This window comes from Acomys minous, assembly GCF_964271855.1.
Source record: "Acomys minous genome assembly, chromosome: 5".
NCBI lineage: Eukaryota > Metazoa > Chordata > Mammalia > Rodentia > Muridae > Acomys > Acomys minous.
In genome coordinates, this window is record NC_140494.1 from 115,744,441 (window position 1) to 115,766,425 (window position 21,985).

General features: G+C 44.9%; 1 protein-coding gene across 1 annotated transcript in view; it reads left to right on the plus strand.

Moving 5' to 3' along the window:
• The window catches only part of HMG20A (high mobility group 20A), an 89,046-nt gene that overhangs the window by 48,580 nt on the left and 18,481 nt on the right, over positions 1-21,985 (plus strand). Inside the window, exons 2-4 of the mRNA XM_084782300.1 lie at positions 6,165-6,257; positions 14,165-14,312; positions 17,895-18,107. Of these exons, the coding sequence (XP_084638426.1) occupies positions 6,169-6,257; positions 14,165-14,312; positions 17,895-18,107 (450 nt within the window). The 5' untranslated portion in view covers positions 6,165-6,168. The remainder of the gene's footprint in view (positions 1-6,164; positions 6,258-14,164; positions 14,313-17,894; positions 18,108-21,985) is intronic.

Here is a 21,985-nt window from a genome sequence, read left to right on the forward strand (position 1 = left end):
ATGCCCTGAAGGTGAGTAAGGGAGGGCTGACAGGGCCAAGACGAGGGCCAAGAAGATTGGGACAGGACCGTCGAATCTGCCCCGGAATCAATGATGCCTTCAAAGGGGCGGCCATCAAGCCTTAGTGTAAGATGGGGTCTATCAGAAGTTAAGCGTTGGATCCAAAAAGCGGAGGGGGGCAGGGAGGGAGTCGGGGCGGCGGGAGGAGAGACAACAGAGTCAGCCAGGGTTAACGGAAGGGCCCAGGCCAGAATCTGACCAGGAGAGATGGAGAGAGGGCCCTGGGTAGCGGCGGCAAGGAGGAGCGTAGGAGAAGGGAGCGGGTGTTTTAAAACGAGGGGATAGATGAGTAGCCCGATAAGGGCAGAAGAGGCACGGCCGAGGACCAGGAGGGGAAGAGGGGGAGGGTTTCCAAAGAGGGCGACAGGCAAGGACAAGGTTCCATCCTCGGGCGTCAGTATTGTAGAGGTGGTGGCACGGAAGTCCAATCCTGTGGGGGAGGGCAAGGGGCCGCCGCTGGAATGGGAGGAGGTTGGGTTTGGGAGGTGGGGTAGGAGGTCTGTGGATGGAAGCGGGTCTGTAAATTGGGGGGAGCCTGTGACACCGGTCCCGACGCAGGCTGGAATTGGATAGGGTGAGGGGCCCGGGACTGGCCCCCAGAGGAGTTTCCCGAACGCGGGGGGAGAGGGTTACCCATGGCATCAACAGTGGAACGGCAGGTGTTCGCCCAATGACGACCTCTACGGCAACGAGGGCAGAGCGTAGTAGGGGGGGGCCGGGCCACAGGTCCCCGGGATCCAGTGGGTGGCGGAACGACCGGCGGCTGTCCAGCCTGTGAGGGTGGGCGGTTACGCTCATTTGGGCAGGCGCGGGCAAAATGTCCCGGTTGGCCGCACCGGTAACAGGAGGCCCCGCTAGGGAGGGCTCCGACGGCCATAATGGCCTTGGTAAACTTATCAGTTAGGGGATCAACCTCTCGGCAAAGCTGAATCATCTCATCAAGATCCCTGCCCTTATATTTGTGTCTAAGAACTGCCTTACAGGCTGAGTTGGCATTTTCAAAGGCCAATTGTGTAAGAAATTTACTGTCTGTCTGGCCAGGACCAAGGGATCTTTCTGAAGCCTCCAGGAGGCGCGCAGCGAAGTCGCTGAAGGGCTCCTGAGGTCCCTGAAGAATCTTGGTAATAGGGGACAGGGCGGAGCCCGTGGAAGCAATAGTTCTCCAAGCAGCGAGAGCGGCAGAACTAGAATGTGAAAGTAAGGAAAAGGGGAGTGCACGCTGTTTTTCGTCAGTGGCATATTTGCCCTGGCCAAGGAGTTTGTCAAGAGACCATTCACGGGTATCGCGATGTCCCTGCTGTACGTTTTTTCGGATAAGGTCACGGCAACGATCAGCCCAGTCCGCCCTCCAAGAAAGGAACTGTCCTCGAGTGAGGACAGTCTGTGTAGTGGTGATCCACTCGTTGGGCGTTAGATGACCTCCATCTGCCAAATCATCAAGGAGGGAGAGTGTGAACGGCGCATTAGGTCCGTAACTACGGACAGCCGTGTTAAGTTTTTAAGCAGTGGGGGTAGGGTCAGGAGCCGTTCCACCACCTTTCTGTTCTCCCTCCGAACCTGAGGAATCATGCTCACTATCAGCATCTACAAGGGCCGCGGACGACTGGGAGGGTGTAGGGGCACGTGGGTCTCCCAAAGCAGCGCCTGAATCAATGGCCTCAGTTTTCGCCCCGCTCAGGGCGGGCTGGCTCTGGGAACGGGTGACAGGGAAAATAAACGGAGCTGTGGAGGAAATGCGCGTTGTTAAAAGCGAAAGCCGTTGTTGAATCTTCGTCGCATGGGAGATCTGGTGTTGGAGATGAGCCTCCGTCTGGCAAAAGCAGTTTGGGAGGGAACAAGGTGGCGGGAGCCGGGAGGCAGGGTAGGGCTTAGTAAGGGGAGGGGGAAGAGTGAGCAAGGTAGAGGAGGGAAAGGTTGGCGCCGCGCGGAGGAGGCCATCATCGGAATGATGTCGAGCAGCCTCCTCCTCAAGGGTGGCAGCAGCATCCGGATCCAAGGGCTCATCTGGGGCCTGAGAAAGGAAAATGGCGGAATGGCGGGAGGCGCGTGAAGGGGCGGCCGACGGAGAAGGAACAGGAGAGGCTGGCGGACCGGATCGGACAGAGGGTGCCCTTTTTGGAGGAAAAACAGGGGCACAAAGTGGTGAACACCCGCGTTCCATAGCGGAAATGGGGTCCTTATGGGTGGGAGGAAGCGACGGATAGAGACGGCGGGAGGAAGGAGAAGGCTTGGACACAGGCGCAGGGGAAAGATTTTTTAAGGGCTCCGAGGATGTAGGAAGAGAGGAACCCTGCAAAGAGGAACAGGAAGGAACACGAGAAGGAGGGAGAGATTCGCGCAGGCAGAGTTCAGCCACGGAGAGGAGCTGCCTCTCTCCGCTTTCGTTTTCGCCGGACTCAATTATGTCCCGTATAAGGCCCCAATAAGAAAAAATACTGTTCGACACCGCTGTATTACCATCTTTTTTAATAAGTGCATTAAGCTCACGCCCCACCTTCTGCCACTTTTCAGAATGAATAGTAGGTCCATCAATCATGAACCAGGGACAGGTCTGGTCAATAAAAACAAAAAACTCAATCAAATGTTTCTTTTTTACCCTAATACCTCTCTCTCTGAGTACGTCCTTTAAGCCTTTTATGAACTTTGCTTCCTTGGACAGCGAATGGCCCATTCTTGAGATATGCGAACGGATGACTCACCTAATGACGAAGCCGGCCGGGTGAGCTCGGCTGGTCATGAAAACTCCTGTGGACCGGTCCCTTAATCCGTTCGGGGAGAAACCCGCACCTCGAGTCCCTTCGTGGTCGCCAGATGAAATTAATCCATGTAACGATAATTAGTCCACCAACCAGTCCAGCTGGTCAGTTATTGGGGGATCGAGGGGGGTCGCAACCTGTACATAAAGACATGGGCGGGAGAGAGACAGTAGCTCAAGCGAACAATTGCTTGTCAAGAGCTCGTTTATTAAAGGTAAGGGCAGGCTTTTTAAAACCTGCTTTAGTGAGGGCGGGGGTACGCAAGGAGAGTAGTGGAAAAGTACAAAATCTTCTGGGTTGAGCCCCGGGAACATTAGCAAGGGGAGGGGTCTTTCAGGTGAGACAAAGCAGGATATCTCTATGGTTATCTTAGGATCAGATCGCTGTCTTCTCAGGGCTAAGCCGGATGCCTTGCATACCTAATGAGTGGCCCAGCAGGATGTTGGCTGCAAATACTGAATGGGTGGGAGTCGGCCTCAGGCCTTTTGGTCCCTGGCAGGGTTGTTCTCTGAACTTCCTTTGTTTATGTGGTCTGTTTATATGTTGTTAAGGTTCTGTTATCCAGCTGTCTCCCTATGTTTCAAAAGCTAAAGATATCTGGGGAACACTATTAAGAGGGCCATGTTGACATAGTGAATAAAAAACACTTCATTTGTTCCCTACCAAATAATACATCCCGTTTGAAGTGTGGGAGCCATGCCAAAAACTTCATATGCCCAGTTCTGAGGTTCTTGAAAGACCAATGACTTCGAAGGACACGTTTAGAAATAACTCAACTAATTGTTTTTAGGCTATGTGACTGTTAGGCTGTGGTACCTAACTTTCTCTTTTTTGGGAGAAGGAGCTAAGTTAAATGAACATGAATGCTAGTGTTGGTAAACCTGAAAGCCCATGCTATTATCTAGTCTTATCTAATGTGAATGAAAACTTAAGTTCAGGGGGCTGGAGAGATGACTCAGTGGTTAAGAGCACTGGCTGCTCTTCCAGAGGTCCTGAGTTCAATTCCCAGCAACCACGTGGTGTCTCACAACCATCTGTAATGAGATCTGGTGCCCTCTTCTGCCACACAGACAGAACACTGTATATGTAATAAATTTTTAAAAAACAAAACAAAAATTTAAGTACATTTGAGTTGGGATCATTCTAGAAAACAAGTGGAAGGCTATAGTATTTGTTAGAGCCATTGCACTGTACATGCCTTGTCTTGAAGGAACTGAAAAGCGTTCTCAAGTCTTACTGCACGTGGCATGAACGCCTTACTCTGCCTCCAGGCAAAGAGGCTTTTTTTTTTTGTCACATTCAGCTATTTATGGATCTTGCTCTTCTAAATAATAAATTTAGAAGTGAAATTAAGAACAAGAAATAAAGCATCAGTTTTAGTGTTTGATAATTAAACCACTCCATTGGACATTGAGGATGCAGATCAGTGTCACTGCAGCTTTGTCCTGTTCCCCTGAGCTCCCAGGATGAACACTGGCTCACTGTGGCTGCTGTGCTGGCTTTAATTGCCCTCACTAGAGTCCCTTTGCAGCAGCGCTGAGAGGCCTGCCGAGGGCCTCCACGCTGAATTCGCATCATTTACTCCTCAACTCCCCACTGATGGAGGCTTCTCTCTTGAGTGCTTTGCAGTCCCACTTAAGTGGCTGGTGTTTGGGGTCGCTGCTGAGTGTTTTGTGTGAATATCACTTTCATGATGAATTGGCGGCGGCTGCTTTTAGCTGTGGGGTGAAGCCCTTGGTGGTAAACCTTGAAAGGGAAAAATCCTTCTCTGTAGAGATATGCTAAGTGAAATTACTCTCTTTGTCACGCTGTCCTTTTATCCTTGCAGTCCGATAACCTCAGGTTCCTGTGATTTATTTGTTTTCTTCAATTACGCTGAGCTGTTTCCTATGCCCAGGTGCATGCTATTTATGTTGTGGGCTATGAGAGTGAAGTGGTGCACGTCTCTGACCTGGAAGTGTGGTCTCTTTGACTCGGAACCACATCAGTATGCCTTCCATCCTCTACTTCCTTTGCACTATTTCCTTTTTGAAGGGCTTGGTTTGTCACCATTTAATCCAGGCATGATTCATGAGGGACTAAAAGCTGGTAATGTTGTAATTCTGTGTATAGTAATACTCCAAACACTTGCTGTCTTAGCCTTTCTCTGCTTATGAAGTACTTTCAGCCTAATCTTTCTCAGTAACTGTAAATTAAGTCAGCAGTTTTGTCTGTGTCCACAACAGTGAAATTTAGCTTAAAGTGGTTGGCCAAATATCTTGCTCAAGGCTGCAGTGCCTCTGGGACACTCCACCTAAAAATCTCTACAGGAAATGAATAGTTTTGAAGGGCTGGAGAGATGGCACAGTGGGTAAAAATACTTGCTACACAGACCTCACAGTGGAAGGAGAGCCTCTGACCTCCATATATAAACCATAATGTGCAGGTATGTGCGCACACACACGCGCGCACACACACACACACACACACACACACACACACCTGCACTCACACATATCATACACTCACAATAACAATAAATGAAAGTTGTTTTACTTTCTTTTAAAAACACCGGGCGTGGTGGTGCACGCCTTTAATCCCAGCACTCAGGAGGCAGAGGCAGGTGGATCGCTGTGAGTTCGAGGCCAGCCTGGTCTACAAAGCGAGTCTAGGACAGCCAAGGCTACACAGAGAAACCCTGTCTCGAAAAACCAAAACCAAAGCAAAACAAAACAAAAAACACTTTAGAGAATGAATAAAGATTTTTCCAAAGCATGCCTTGCTTGTTAAAACTACTTGTTCTTAATTTATTTGTATGTATGTGTATGGGGTGTATTCACATGTATGTGCATGTACACACCCATGCATGCATGCAGAGGCCAAAGAAGACCATCTGGTGTCCTGGTCTATTAAATTCTTACGTATTCCCTCAAGACAGGGCTTCTCACTGAACCTGGGGCTCACTGTTTTAGCTAGTATGGCCAACCAGTAACCCCAGTGGCTCTCCTGTCTCCCAGCACTGGGTTTAAAAGCACACTGCAGGGCCATACCTAGGTTTGCACAGAGTGCTAAGGACTAAACTCTGGTCCCTACACTTGCACAGCTGCCACTCTTACCCAGTGAACCATTTCTGTAGCCCCCAACTTGATTCTAGTCTGATTAGTTGATAAAGACCACCACAGTTAAAAGTCCTTTAACCTCAGAGTTTAAACTAATGTGTCCAGATCAGGAAAACAAACATTTAGGTCAGTTTTTCTTCTGTTGATGATGTACTAAAGCTAAGAAAGGCAAGCCCTTAAGTTAGTGGAACTTGAACCAGAAGTAATTAAGCCATTAATTTTTTTTTTAATGATTATCTCTTCCTTTCAGGGAGATGGAAAACTTGATGACTAGTTCTACCCTGCCGCCCCTTTTTGCAGATGAAGATGGCTCCAAGGAGAGTAATGATCTGGCTGCAACTGGGTAAGCAGCTGCTTTGGGACATTGGACTTTTGCAGAGGCTTCAAAACACAGTTTCTGACAAAGTATGAGGTGCTAACGAGGCAGTTTTATACCATAAGAGCGTAAGGTGAGTTGGTAGGGCTTTTCAAAGAGCTGTAAACCAGTTTCAGCTGTCTGCAGGCACTCTGGTCTCTGTAAACTAGTACAGCAGCCCTGTGAGCTGGGCAAAGGGAACACCTGTCATTTGCGTGAATTCTGGATCCAAACCCTGGTCCTCAAGCACTCTTAACCACTGAGCCAACTTTTCAGTCCAAGTATGATTCTTTGTTCAAGATGTTTAGAAGCTGAGGCAGGAGAGGAGGCTCGGTGGTCAGAGCACGGGCTCTTCTTTCCGAGGACCTTGGTTCAGTTCTCAGCAACCTTCCTGAACTCCCATTCTGTGTCTCTAACGCCACCTTCTGGCCTCGGAGGGCGCTGTGTGCATGTGGTACACGGGCATATATACAACACAGCCACCACACAGAAAAATAAGTGATGTTTTAAATTAAAAGATGCGTAGATACTTTAGCCAGTTTCTTGTTTCTCCCATCACTTTCCATGGGATCACTAGACAAGTTTATAAAATAATTCAAAGAAAAGTTAATGACGGCATCCACCTCTGTTCCACTTAAGAGGGTACTTTTGTTTTGGTTTGGGTTTTGTGTGTTGTTTACTAGTTTGGTTTGGTTTGGTTTGGTTTGGACTTATTTGTTTTGCTTTGTTTTAAATACAAGGTTCTCCGTGTAGCCTTGGCTGTCTTGGGACTTGCTCTGTAGACCAGTATGGCCTTGAATTCAGATCCACCTGCTTCTTCCTCTTGAGTGCTTAGATTAAATGCCTGTACCACTATGCCTGGCTTCACTTGAAGTTTTTAATCTTTTCTTGGTATTTAAAAGTTGTTTGCCAAAGAAGAAATATATTTGCTAATAGATTCAAGTGCTAGCTATTCCCTTAAATTAATTATTTTAATCTTTAAAGCCCTTTTTTAAAAACCCATATTATGTAATTCTGTTTTCTTCCCTCACATTCATTTCTCATCTCATTAATATATCTGCCCTTTTTTTCTTTTTTTTATATTTTTTTTCCTTTATTAATTTATTCTTGTTACATCTCAATGGTTATCCCATCCCTTGTATCCTCCCATTCTTCCCTTCCTCCTCTTTTCCCCTTATTCCCCTCCCCATGACTGTTGCTGAGGGGGATTACCTCCCCCTGTATATGCTCATAGAGTATCAAGTCTCTTCTTGGTAACCTGCTGCCCTTCCTCTGAGTGCCACCAGGTCTCCCCCTCCAGGGGACATGGTCAAAGGTGAGGCACCAGAGTATGTGAGAAAGTAATATCCCACTCTCCACTCTACTGTACAGAATGTTCTGACCATTGGCTAGATCTGGGTAGGGGTTTAAGGTTTACCGCCTGTATTGTCCTTGGCTGGTGCCTTAGTTTGAGCGGGACCCCTGGGCCCAAATCTGCCTATCATAATGTTCTACTTGTAGGTTTCTAGGACCCTCTGGATCCTTCTACTTTGCCATTCTCCCATGCTTCCTTCATCTAGAGTCCCAATAGAATGTCCTCCCCTCTGTCTCAGTTTCCTATATCTGCCTTTTTACTTCACTGCTTAAATGAAATTGTTCCCCAAGACTTTTCTTTTTGTTTTGTTTCAGGGTTTGTTGTTGTTGTTGTTGTTGTTGTTGTTGTTGTTGTTGTTGTTGTTGTTGTTGTTTGAGACAGGGTTTCTCTGTGTAACAGGCCTGGCTGTCCTGGACTCACTTTGTATATTAGGCTGGCCTCAAACTCACGAAGATCCACCTGCCTCTGCCTCCTCCGGAGTGCTGAGATTAAAGGTGTGTGCCCTCACACCCAACTTCCCCAAGACTTTTCTAATGGCTGCTTATTTCCTAGATTAGTTCATTCAGGAAAAATGTTCACTTTGTCCAGGCAAGGTGGCACCCTGAAGCTCAGCATTTAGGAGGCAGAGGCGTGCAGATCTCTGTGAGTTCAAGTCAGCAAGGTCTACATAGTGAGATCCTGTCTCAAAACAGTAACTTTTTCCCTCAGTTGTATACCAGAGAGTGTTTGGACATTAGATCAAAAACAAAGATCAACAGAAGCAACAAAGTTGGACTTTTTTTACTTTTGGTCTTTTTACTTTTGGTAGACAATTTCTCACCATGTAGCCAAGCAGGCCTAGAACTCACTCTGTAGACTAAGCTGTCCTCAAACTTGAGGCAATCCTCCTGCCTGTGCCTCCTGAGTGCTGAAATTCTGAGCATGGGCCACCACACTGGTCATCCTCATCCTTCTATAGCTCAAATTCTGACAGAAAAACGGACACTAAACAGAATACATAACTAGAACGCTTGCTGTGTCGATAGGAGCTGTGGGTTGAGTAAAGCAGGCAGGAGGATTATCTAAGAAGATTTGTACGGGCAGAGCAAGCAGTCGGTGCAAGAGCCTGGAAGTGAGACTATGGCTGCCCTGCAGAAGTAGCCAGAAGGCCACGTGGTTAAAGCGGCAGACTGAAGGGTGAGGGCGACAAAGAACTCTGTGGGTGCTTCTTTCATGTACCAAGGAACTGCCTAGAGGTCTTGTTAAAAATGCAGATTCTGACTTAGAAAATCTAAGGTGAGGCTGTGTTTCTAACAAGCTCACAAGTAACGCCCTGATGCTAGGGCCGTACTGTTGGTAGGGAGGGCTGCTGTGCAGGACTGTAAATCCTTTACCCTTCACTCGACACACCGCAGGTTTGAGGAGAATGATAAGATCTGACTGGATCCTGGCTAGTCTGACTTAAGCTGCCGGTGGGGCGAAGGGAGCCAGCGCTGGAGCAAGGAGACCGTATAATAGGCTCTGGAAGCAAGTCAGAAGGGAGGTGCCTGAAGAGCATCACTCAGAACTTTGTCAAGAGGAGTGTTGCTGAGCTTGTGAAGGAATAAACCTCATCCGAGTGTGCTTCTGAGATGTAGGAATTGAGTTAGTGAGAAGTATAGAGTTCTAGAGCTATTTTGATACCAGACCAAACAGGATTTGGCAGCAAGACCAGATGAGCAATGTGAAAAACGGAGGAAAACACAAAGGCAGTTTCGAAGTCTTGGCATCACCAGCTGGAAAGATGGAGTCACCACCTAACTTCGATGGGGGAACTGAATAGCTAAGGGCAAGAAGCTTGGTCAGAAAACTAAAAGTAAGGTGCTTGTTAGAGCTCTAGGCTGGGATGTCAACCAGGCAGGGTCACGCCAGGTTCTGAAGTTCCAGACACTTTAGGCTAGAAAGAAAAAGCTGAGATCATCAGTCTTTAGCTAATATTAAAGCCAGACTAGATAAAAATCACCAAAGGAATGAGCACTGGTGGCAGGAGTGGGGGAGGGGAGGACGACACCTACAGAGCCTGAGCTCAGGGAGACCCCAGAACCTGGAAGATAGGCAGCAGGACTAGTCAGCCAGGATCACTGTGACAGCTAAGAGGCAGCAGAACAGACACAGGGGGCTGGAAACTGAGTGAAAAGAGAATGTCACAGGATGGGAAGAGACTGGCTGTGCCTTCTGGTCGATTGGATGTGGACTTAGAAATGACACAGGATTTCACATTTCCTGGTGGCCTAGATAAGAATTGTAAGCTTGCATCTCCTTTGAAATGCATTTCAGAGAGAATGGGAAAGCATTGAATTCAGTGATTATAACCTGTCCTTTCCAGGGCATTAGCGGTTGCAGGAGGCATGAATAAAGACCTCCACCAGAAGTGAAGTGGAAACAGTATCTTTGTTTTGTTTCCTTTTGCTTTAAGAAGTATACACACATATTCAACAGGGTATATCAATCCTGTAGAAGAAAGAACTGGTGATGCCAGACAAGGCACAATTGTTAAAAATCCATCCTTGAGTCGCCAGGAGAGTGAGATCAAGGGCAGAAATGGAAGGGTTGTTGGCTTTAGTTAGGAACATGCACAGTGAACCCCTGTGAATACTCCCTTCAGATACCTGTCCATGTCTGCCAGGGATTTTGGGGGTTGCTCTTCTTTCTCAGCCTGATTTATATATTTTGCTGAAAGAAAAATGTCGGAAACTCCGCAAGTTTTAAGCTGATGACAGTTGAGAGTGATGGGGAGAGCACAAGTAGCCTGAGACATCAAAATTAAGTGAAACACTTGTCAAACAGTGTTGCTAAGGCCATGTAGATCTCAGGAGCGCTTCTTTTATTCTTTCAGATGTATTTATTTTATGTACATGAGTATATCGACCAGCTTGTATGTCAGTGCATCACATGCGTGTTTGGTTCCTGGGGAGATCAGAAATAGGCATTGGATCCCCAGAACTAGAGTTAAGCACTTCGTCAGTGCTGGTAATTGAACCTGGGTCCTCTGTAAAAGCAGCAAATGTTCTTACCCACTGAGCATTCTCTTCAGCCCTAGGGGCGCTACAGTTTAAAGAACACGGCTAAAGTTGACTTTGTAGCTGCTTTTTAAACATACTTAGACGACCGCAACAATCCAGAAGAAACCTCCTATATGAAATCATTGGCATATCTCCTAGGAAAGGTCAAAAATGTATTATTTCTTTCATTTACCGTGTAGTCTGCATCTGTTTTTATTCATTGTTCCACCCACTATAATCTGATATTTGTTCTCATAATTCCACCGAAACTATATTCCCCTAAAGCTGCTAACCTGGGATCCAAATGTAACAATTTTTTAGCATGTCTTTTTTTTGTTTTGTTGTTTTGTTTTACTTTACTTTGTTTTGCTTTTAAGACAGTGTCTTACTTTGTGACCTGGCTGACCTGGAACTTTCTATGTAGACCAGGCTCGCCCTTGACCACACAGAGATCCACCTGCCTCTGCCTCCCAAGTGCTGGGATTAAAGGTGTGCACCACCTCACCCAGCAAGCTTCTCTTACTTGACTATACCATCTTTTTTCTTGGTTACTGCCTTTTTTTTTTTTCCTGAGTCACTCTGTCCTTTCCCTTGCAGGAGTATTCTCCTGATTCTTCAGTCTCTATCCCTAATGTTTCTAACACTTGCTTTTAAAATGCTATCTTCAGCCTGGGCTACACAGGGAAACCCTGTCTCAGGGGGGAAAAAAAAAAAAGAATGCTATCATCTTGACCATGTTTCTGTGGGACTTTTCTTCTCGGTGTCTTTCTGTAGAATACCTAGTACTACCCTGAACTGCTGCCTTGCAGCTCTTGTACCTTTTATACATACATACATACATACATACATACATACATACATACATACATACGAACTTTCTCTTATATATTGCATTCCAACCACAGTTTCCCCTCCCTCCATTCCTTCTAGCTCCCCCCCCACCCCAAATTCATTACTCCTTTGTTTTCCTTGACAAAAGAACAGGCCTCCCAAGGATATCAATTGAACACAAAATAACAAGTTATAATAAGACTAGGCATATACCCTCATATTAAGGCTGACAAGGCAACCCAGTAGAAGGAAAAGGGTCCCAAGAGCAGGCAGAAGATTCATAGACACTCCCCATGCCCACTGTGAGGAGCCTCACAATAACACCCAGCTACACAGCCGTAACGTACATGCGAGGGCCTACCTCAGACCCACACAGGCTCTGTGACTGCTGCTTCTGTGTCTGTGAGCCCCTGTGAGTTCTGCTTAGCTGATTCTGTGGGCCATGTTCTCCTGGTACCCTCCATCCCATCTGACTCATAAAATTCTCCCTCCACCATCTTCTGTGGGGTTCCCCGAGCTCCAACTAATGTTTGGCTGTGGGTCTCTGCATCTGCTTCCATCAGTTGCTGGCTAATGCTTCTCTGATGACGATTGGGCTAGGCTCCAATCTGTGAGTATAGCAGAATATCATTAGGAATCATTTCATTGACCTTTTTTTTTCCCATTTGTGTTTGTTTTGTTCTTGGGTCTCTGGGCTATCCAACCTCTGTTCCTGGCCATCTGGGCAGTGTCAGGCGTGGCTCCCACAAGTTCTGCTCCAGCATTTCTTGCAGGCAGGACAAATTGTTGATGAGAGGCTTTGTGGGTGGGTTGACATCCCAGTCTTACCACGGGAAAGCTTGCCTGGCTACAGAAGATGGCGGTCCAGGCTCCGTATCCCTACTTCTGTATCTCAGGCAGGTGTTTCAGCTGTCTGTAGGATATCTCCACTTAATTACGCTATATAAATCTCAAACTCATCATCTCATCTGTGCCTCTGTCTCGGCCATACACTCTCTTCTGCCTCGAAATTACCTTGGACTGTTTTTTTTTTTTTTCCAAGACAGGGTTTCTCTGTGTTACAGCCCTGGCTGTCCTGGACTCACTTTGTAGACCAGGTTGGCCTCGAACTCAGAGATCTGCCTGCCTCCAGAGTGCTGGGATTAAAGGCGTGCCACCACACCCAGCTGTACCTTGGACTCTGACTGTCCCTTCACTATTTATGCTCATTCATCCAGTGAGTTCTCTCCAGTCTCTACTTTCTGCCTTTATTTAATCTCCTAGTGTGTTGCATGGCTCTCTCTTTTTTTGTTTGTTTGTTTTTTTGTTGTTGTTGTTTTGGTTTGGTTTGGTTTTTCGAGACAGGGCTTCTCTCTGTAGCCTTGGCTGTCCTGGACCTGCTTTGTAGACCAGGCTGGCCTCAAACTCACAGCGATCCACCTGCCTTTGTCTCCCGAGTGCTGGGATTATAGGCGTGTGCCATCACACCTGGCTGTTGCATGGCTTTTAACAGGACTCTTTCTTCTCTTAGACCATGTCCTTTCTGCCTAGGGTGGTGGTATTTATCTGATGAATGCCTATATGGCCTCTCCACATAGAAAATTCATCTGACCCTCACCAGTGCCTCGTATGACACTTTCTATAAACATCTCTTGCAGGACTTACATTGCATTGTGATTACTGCTGATTGTCCTATGGAAGGTGTATTCTCTCAGAGTTATAACTGAATATCTGTCTATAATCTATATATCTGTTTGTTTGTTTCTTTGCCATTTAGGCTAGTTTGCTTTTGTTTTTTATTTTTCCAGACAGGTTTTCTGTGTTACACAGAGCCTTGGCTGTCCTGGACCCTCTTTGTAGAGCAGGCTGGCCTCAAACTCACAGAGATCTGCCAGCCTCTGCCTTCCAAGTGCTAGGATTAAAGACGTGCACTACCATGCCTGGCTATCTATTATCTGTCTTCCTTCCTCTCTTACCTTTCCAGTCCTTCCCCTTAAAAAGATAAATAAATAACTTACTAGCACATGTAAGTCTGAGACTCAGCCATCCATCACCTGTCCCCTCGTCCATCTTAGAAGAACTTACTAGGAATAGACTATTGGAAGGAGAATAGTAGACCTGCCTGACTAATTAGCATTTGTACTTGGGCTATTGTTGTAGCTCAGAACAGAACACTTCTCTAGCATGTGTGAGACTCTGGGCATGACCTCCAATACTTCAAAAAAAAGTATATTTGAGCTTGCCTACTACATAGTCAAATGATATGATTATCACCCAATCTCTATTCTAAGAAATTATAGTCTAGGCTATATTCCTTAAGAGTTATTTCCTATGCTCTTTAAGAAATGGCTGTTTTATGATAAGAGTCAAAATACCTGAACAACCCCCATTCGTCTGGTCCATTAATAGTGTTTCCTTCATCACACTTGAAACACATGAAATGTAGCATATAAAAGCCAGGCTTATGTTGCATGCCCAGAGCTAAAACATGAAGTCTATATTAGGAGGAAAGGTCATTGTTTTAGACAGAGATTAGAGTTGGCTTTGCTACAAAATGTCTGTGGAAACATTATTATGCCTTATACAGATTGCAGTGGTAGAAATAATTCAAGTACCGACATGTGTTTTTGCTGGGAGAAAAATGTATCCTCAGCCTGATACGAGGAGCTTTGGCTGTTGCCAATACTTACGTACTTTGACATATTGCTCAGGTTAACACACGCCGAGGGTCCATATGGCAGTGCAGCCACATCGTCCACCAACAACCCAGAGTTTGTGGAGGATCTCTCTCAGGGCCAGCTGCTTCAGAGTGAGTCTTCCAATGCTGCAGAAGGCGGTGAGCAAAGGCATGAAGATGAGGTAAGCTAACATCGCCTGTCACCGTCCTCTGGAGCTCCCAACGCAACAGGCATCCATGGAGTAACTGAGTGGAGGGATTGCCATCTCCTGTCCTAGTTTCCTGGGCTGACCTTGTCCAGCTCTCTCATATATATCTCTTGTCATCTCTAGAGCCATATCAATGGTTTTAATGACAGAGACAAATAAAATCTTTTTATCCTCAGTTTGACTAAATGTCTTTACCTCCTGTGAAATGTTCAACAGTGCTCGGGAGTTGTTTTGTTGTATTGCTTTTGTTTTTACTTATTGTTGTTATTGCTATCTTGATATGGGGTCTCGGGTAATCCAAGCTGCCTGCTAGTATTGCAGATGTGCTCACTCTGCTCCACCTCAAAAATACTTGTTTTGTAAGTGAATGATTTAATAAGTCACTACTGAGAATGTCCATGCCCTCGTTCATAGCTGGTCTCTGCTCACACTTCATGACGTCTTCTCCCTCCCAGAGGGTCCTTCTTTCCCTAAATCACACAAGGATGGAGTGTGGGCATGGACAGTCGTAATAGATGACATTGCAGTCTTCTATTTTAAGACAAAAAAGAAAAACATCACTTTTTGTCTTCTCTCTTATATGAAAAGACTAGTTTGTTCATTTACTCCATTAGCATTTTTAAAGATAATAGTGAAGACTAGTAGCCTTTCATTGACTTGTTAAGTGTTTGCTGTGGGTGTGGGGTGGTGTTTGTGGGGGTGTATAATGGTGGGGATTCATGCTAAACATCCCTAATGAGCCACATCTCTAGGCTCCTTGATAGCTTCGTGTTCCTAGGTTTCCAAAAAGTAAAACAAAACAACTGGAAACCTAATCTCTAATACACTATTTTCCAAATGGAGAACCGCTCACATATGTGTAGAGGAGTGCAGCAGCGCTACAGTTAATACATAGGTGTTTTTGTCCCTTTGTGAGTCTTGTTTACCTTTTTCTTCTCTGAAATAAGGATTCCTGGATCCATGATGCATTAACTGATAGACTGTGTATTTGTTAAATTATGGAACAAAAATATGACCTGCCTACATGTCATTTAAAAGGCCAAGAAGAAGCACTGTGGTAAAATATTAGTGACACTTGGCTGGAAGTGGTGGCACACGCCTGGAATCCCAGCACTTGAGAGGCAGAGGCAGGCGGATCTCTGTGAGTTCCAGGCCAGCCAGGCCTACAAAGCGAGTCTAGGACAGCCAGGACTATAAGAGAAACCCTGTCTCAGGGGGAAAAAAAGTGACACTGCAGTTTTTTGTTTTATTTGTTTATTTAGGAATTTTGTTTTGTTTCGTTTTGTTTTTTTGGGTTTTTTTTGAGACAGGATTCTGTGTGCCCCTGGCTATCCTGGAATTACCTCTGAGGATCAAGCTGGCCTGGAACTCAAAGATCTGCCTAGCTCTGCCTCCCAGTGCTGGGACTAAAGGTGTGCACCAACAAGCTCAGCTGACACTGCAGTTTTAAAAATCATTTAAAAAGTTGATTTGGCCAGACAGTGGTGGCGCACGCCTTTAATCCCAGCACTCGGGAGGCAGAGGCAGGCAGAGCACTGTGAGTTCGAGGCCAGCCTGGTCTACAAAGCAAGTCCAGGATAACCAAGGCTACACAGAGAAACCCTGTCTCATAAAAACAAAACAAACAAACAAACAAGTTGATTTGATCTGCTTATCTAAATCCAGTGTATAAAAACTTCTGTCTCAAAAAAAAAAGCCTATGACTTTATAACATATACATTTATCTTCACTTTAGATATATTGCTGATATTTTCCTGAGTCTAAATATTAATTTAAGTATCTGCATGCTATTTGCTATGGAGAATTAACTGGTCTCTAATATCAGTGAGGAACGCTTTCATGCATGATTTTTAATCCCCATGCTGCAGCTCTTCTTTCACTTGGTACATGAGACAGTATCTTATTGTGATCTCCTGTGACAGTGTCTTCTCTGGCTTGGTGCTGTGTGTGTTGCTGAATTCTCATGTACAACATCCCTGTCAGGAAGTATAGAGGAAGATCAAAGCTTGCATGATCATGATGCTCCACTCTCATCTTTTGGGGGAACAGCACCAAAATAGCCCTTTATACAGCAAGGGTGGGGATGCATGCCTGAAATCCCAGCACCAAGATGCTGAGGCAGTAGGGTCACAATGAACTTGAGGGGACCCTGGGGTACATAGTGAGCTTGAAGCTAGCATGGGCTACCTAAAGACCTGTTGCCAAAAATAAATTGTATTTATTTATTCATTTTTATTGGTTTTTCAGGACAGAGTTTCTCTGTGTAGCCTTGGCCATCCTGGAACTCACTCAGTAGACCAGGTTGGCCTCAAACTCATAGAGATCTGTCTGCCTCTGCCTCCCAAGTGCACCACTACCGCCTGGTTTTGGTTTTTCAAGACATGGTTTCTCTGTGACGCCTTGGCTGTCCTGGATTCACTTTGTAGACCAGGCTGGCCTCCAACTCACAGAGATCTTCCTGCCTCTGCCTCCTGAGTGCTGGGATTAAAGGCCTGTGCCACCATACCAGCCAAAAATTAAATTTTAATAGCCCTTTATTTTCCTGATTTGTAGTTTGATGCTTGAATGCAGTGGTTTTCAACCTCCCTAATGCTGAAACCCTTTAATAGTTTCTCATGTTGTGGTGACCTCCAGCTATAAAATTATTTTCATTGCTACTATATAACTATAATTTTGCTACTTTTATGAATCATAATGTAAATATCTGATATGCAGGATATTTGATCCCATTGTGAACCCTGAGATTGTGAACTGTAAAAACCTGTTTAGTTTGGTGTGGCTCATCCCTAACACACACCTTTAATCCAAGAATTTTCTGTCTATTGTAAACAGGTGATTATAGTGTGCCTCAGCCTTAGCACACACTTTTAATCCAGAGCTTTCTGTACACAAAATTTAATAAAGTTAACCCTAGGTCAAGAGATGGAACAAGAGCCAATCGACCCTCTCTTGGCGGGGGAGGGGGGAGGAATAGAGGTGGAACAAGAAACCAGTTGACAGGGATTAAGTAGATGGAAGGACTTGGAGAGAAGGGTATTTAAGACTTTGTGGAGAAAGAGGTCTTAGCTTTTGGCTTTTTCCTTCTGGGCTGGCTGGTGAGCTAGCAGGCCTTTTCCTCCCGGGCCAGCAGCTGAGTTAGCAGGCTTTTGGCTTTGGGCTTTTGAGTTTCGGCTTTTTCCTCCTGGGATGTGAACTGAGTAGGAGGGTCAGCTGGGTGCTTTCTCTGCCCCTCTGAGCTAACAAGTTTTCACCTCAGCATCTGGCACCTGAGTCTTCATTGGTAAAATTGGACATATGGGATTTTCTTTTATTATAACAACATGGGATATCTGAAATATAACCCCTATGGAAGGGACAGCTGACCCCAGACGGGTGGAGACCCACAGGGTGAGACCCACTGCCTTAACTTTTATTTAGTGTTGTAGTCTTTGGTACTTGGCTGATCTGAAGAGCTTTGGCTATCCAGGGCTTTACAGGGAAATGTAGCTCCTTTGTTACAGTTGTTGATGTGATTATTGTTTGGTTTGTGGTTTTTCATTTTGCTTTGTTTTATAGCAAAGAAGTAAACGAGGAGGTTGGTCCAAAGGGAGAAAAAGGAAGAAACCTCTTCGAGACAGCAATGCACCCAAATCCCCCCTTACAGGATATGTTCGCTTCATGAACGAGCGTAGAGAACAGCTTCGAGCGAAGAGACCAGAGGTCCCATTTCCAGAGATCACAAGGATGCTGGGCAATGAGTGGAGTAAACTGCCTCCCGAGGAGAAACAGGTGATGGGTCGTGCGTCTGGCCCTTTCCTTATTTGTTTTGTTGGTTGTTGTTGCTGTTGTTTTGGTTTGGGGGCATTGTTTTGTTTTTTGTTGTTGTTTTTGGTTTTTTGAGACCGAGTTTCTTTGTGTAGCCTTGGCTGTTCTGAACCCACTTTGTAGACCAGGCTGGCCTCAAACTCAGGGATCCGCCTGCCCTGCCTCTGCCTCCCTGAGTGCTGGGATTAAAGGCGTGCACCACCTTACCCAGCTTCTAGTGGATTGTTGTTGGGTTTTTTTTGTTTTGTTTGGTTTGGTTTGGTTTGGTTGGTTGGTTTGGTTTGGTTTGGTTTTGGTTTTTCAAGACAGGGTTTCTCTGTGTAGCCTTGCCTGTCCTGGACTCACTTTGTAGACCAGGCTGGCCTCGAACTCACAGCGATCCGCCTGCCTCTGCCTCCCGAGTGCTGAGATTAAAGGTGTGCGCCACCACGCCCAGCTAGTTGGTTGTTTTGTTTGGTTGGTTTTGCCTTTTTTTTTTTTCCAAGACAGTTTCTCTATGTCACCCTGGCTGTCCAGCACTCCCTTTGTAGACCAGGCTGGCCTCAAGCTCACAGAGATCCACCTGCCTCTGCCTCCCCAAGTGTTGGGATTACAGGCATGTGGGTTTCCTTGTTTTTATTATATTTCAAAAATGGTTTAGGGGCTGGAGAGATGGCTCTGTGGTTTAGTGCACTTACTGCTCCCCCAGAGGATTGAAGCTCATTTCTTGGCACTCATGTTAAGTGGCTGACAACTGCCTGTAGCTTCAACGTCAGCTGACACCCTCTTCTGTCCTCCACAGGCACCCACATAGACATAACATATAGTGACACACACACACACACACACACACACACACACACACACGTAATATAATAAATATATTTAAAATTTTTCTATCAAAAAAGCAAAAATGGACAGTTGATTCTTGAGTTGTGTCATAGTGCTTAGAAGACTAGAGTATCAGGGAGCGGAGGCAGAAAGAGCACAAGTTCAGGACCCATCTGGGCTACAGCGTGAAATCATGGCTAACCCAAGCAACTTACTTAGAGTCTTAAACTAAAGAAAGATACAAAAAGGGTTTCAGTGGCGACTCATAGTGGATCGTGTGTCCGCTTTACATAGCTTCTGGGTTCAGTCTCTAAAACTGCAAAAGGAAAGTTTAAAAAAGACTGCATAAAGCAAGGTGTTGAGACTTGGAGTCATAAAGCAAGTTAAGCAGATCCACTTAGCTAGCGCCATGTCTTGGACTGGAATTCAAACTGCTGGCTTTGTGCACTGGGATGGAGAGGCCATATCTTAAAGTCTGTGTCTGCAGTCTCAGAACAAGGCCTTTGTACACGTACCTGGCTAAGAAGAGGTCACACTAGTTCCAATGGCCCTGGTCCAATGACTGGTGTTCATAGAAGGAGAGAAAGAAGACACAACGGGGAAGGAAAAGATGGCCAGCATATCAGGGTCCAGTGGTTCTTCTCTAGCACAGTGAGCAGAAGCTGCCCCGAGACTTGTTGTCCTAAGGGTTGTGAGCTAAAAAGACTCTAGAATCCACCCCAGCCAAAGCAGCTACATTTCTATTTGATATGTATATTGAGTTCATAGAAGAATGTTTTTGAAAAGCGGTTCAATATTAAGAAATTAAGAAATCTATCAAAGTAATGTATTCCATTGAGCTAAATGAAAGTCATGAATAAAAATGAAAGGAAAAATCATTTGCCAAAATTCTTCAATTCACATAAGAATTTTATTTAAGAAAAAGATTTTATTGCTTTACTGATTGTTTTAACTAGAGTTCTAGCATATTTAACCAGTACAGAAAATAAAGCAGGAAGGGCTTGATCTCTCTCCTCTAAGACAGAGAAACTAACCCTGTTGCCAAAATGAACCGAGAATTCCTTTGTTAGAGAGATTAGAGGGGAATTAAGTGCCAGCTAGCCAGGCCCTGGGTGAAAGGCCACTGAAGCAAGGGATGGCGGCCTCTGAGGTTGCCAGGCTTTGCATTAAAAGCCCTCACTTCCCGGCATCTGAAAGATCTATATTTCCTTTATGTCTTAAACTCTTTTATGACTTGCACTTTTTAAAATGGATTCCAGAAAGACTAAAACCAAATTGAAAAATACTCTCTTGGGAATTAATTGAATTCAAATTTTTAAAGAGATGAGATTAAATTTCAGTTTGAAGCTTTGTGTTTGTGGTAGCAAGCTAATGGAAAGCAGTTTATAGTTAGGGCATCAACAGCTGGACATGCCAGGTCATTTTCTATTTTATCTTTCTTTCAAAGTTAATGCATGCATTCATGTGTTTTTTTTGTTTGGTTGGTTTGTTTTTGTTTTTGTATTCTGGTAATAGCAGAAGTAAATATCTAGTGATAGCCACTGTTGCCTGGTTAGGACAGGGTTTTATATGTGTTTGATTAACTTTTTATTTTTAAATCATTTCAAATGCACAAAAAGTTACAAACATAAAAATAGGACACAGAACATTCAGAAGCCCTTTAAACAGCGTCTCTATTGCTAACACATCATGTCCCTTTGCTCCATTTGCACATATTCTCTCTTTTATATACACATACCATCTTTTTTCTGAATCGTTTAAAGGCAACTTACATATATCCTGGCCCTTTGTCCCCAGAATACTTTCATATTTCCTAAGAATAGAGATCCTCTGTTACATAACTGATAAAGTCATCAAGTTCACTATTTCATATTAACGTGATGCTGTGTTCTGCACTCAGACTCTGAGGTAGCGTCGCTCTGTCAGCAGCGTCCCTTCATGCAGGCCTTAACCTAATACCAGGATGGTTAGTCAGATATTTGTAGTTCTCTTCAGGCTCTTTCCATGACATTGCTTTGTCGTTGTAAGTTACACCTTGAAGTTCTTAGGGAATGTGAACCCTCTCTCTCCCCAAGCCTGGCCACTCCTCTGCTCCCTAGACAGACAGACAGACAGACAGACACACAGACAGACACACAGACAGACACACACACACACACACTCACTCACACTCACTCTCACACACAAACACACCTTTTTGTTTTTTTACTTTTAAAGAAACATGCTTCGTTTTCTGTTTGTCTAACACTCCCTTGTGATTAGACTGATGATATGCATTCTTGGTCAGAACAGATGATATGTACTGCTCAGAGTGTCACCATGTGGGCATACAATGTCCTTTTATTACTTATTTGTCATTTTGTAAATGTTTCCTTATATTCATAAGCAGTCTATGGAGAGATATTTTTAAAACATGTATAACTTGTTTTACATTTTTAAAAAAGTCTGTAATGCCGGGCATGGTGATATACACCTTTAACCCTAGCACTCAGGCAGGCTGACCTCTTACAAGTTCAAAGCCATCTACACAATGAGTTTCAGGACATCAAGGGATACATAGTGAGGCCTTGTCTTGGAAAACAAAAGGAGAAAGAAATTATATCATCCAAAGAGAAACCAGAGCCAGGCATGGTGGCACATGCCTTTAATTCCAACACTTGGGAGGCAGAGACAGGAGAATCTTTGTGGGTTCAAGGCCAGTTTGTTTCACATACTGAGTTCCAGACACCCAAGTCTATATAGAAAAATCTTGTCTCAAAAGAAAAAAAAAGGAAAAAATTTCTCCTAGACTTAACTTAATATCCATAGATAAGTTTCACCTTATTAAATCTTTATTATGTTTACAAAATGATAAATTTTTGGACTCTTTTGGGTTTTTTGTTTTGTTGTGTGTGTGTGTGTGTATGTGTCTTTTGTTTTGTTTTTGAGACAGGGTTTCTCTGTGTAGCCTTGGCTGTCCTAGACTCACTTTGTAGATGAGGCTAGCCTTGAACTCACAGTGATCCACCTGCCTCCGCCTCCCGAGTGCTGGG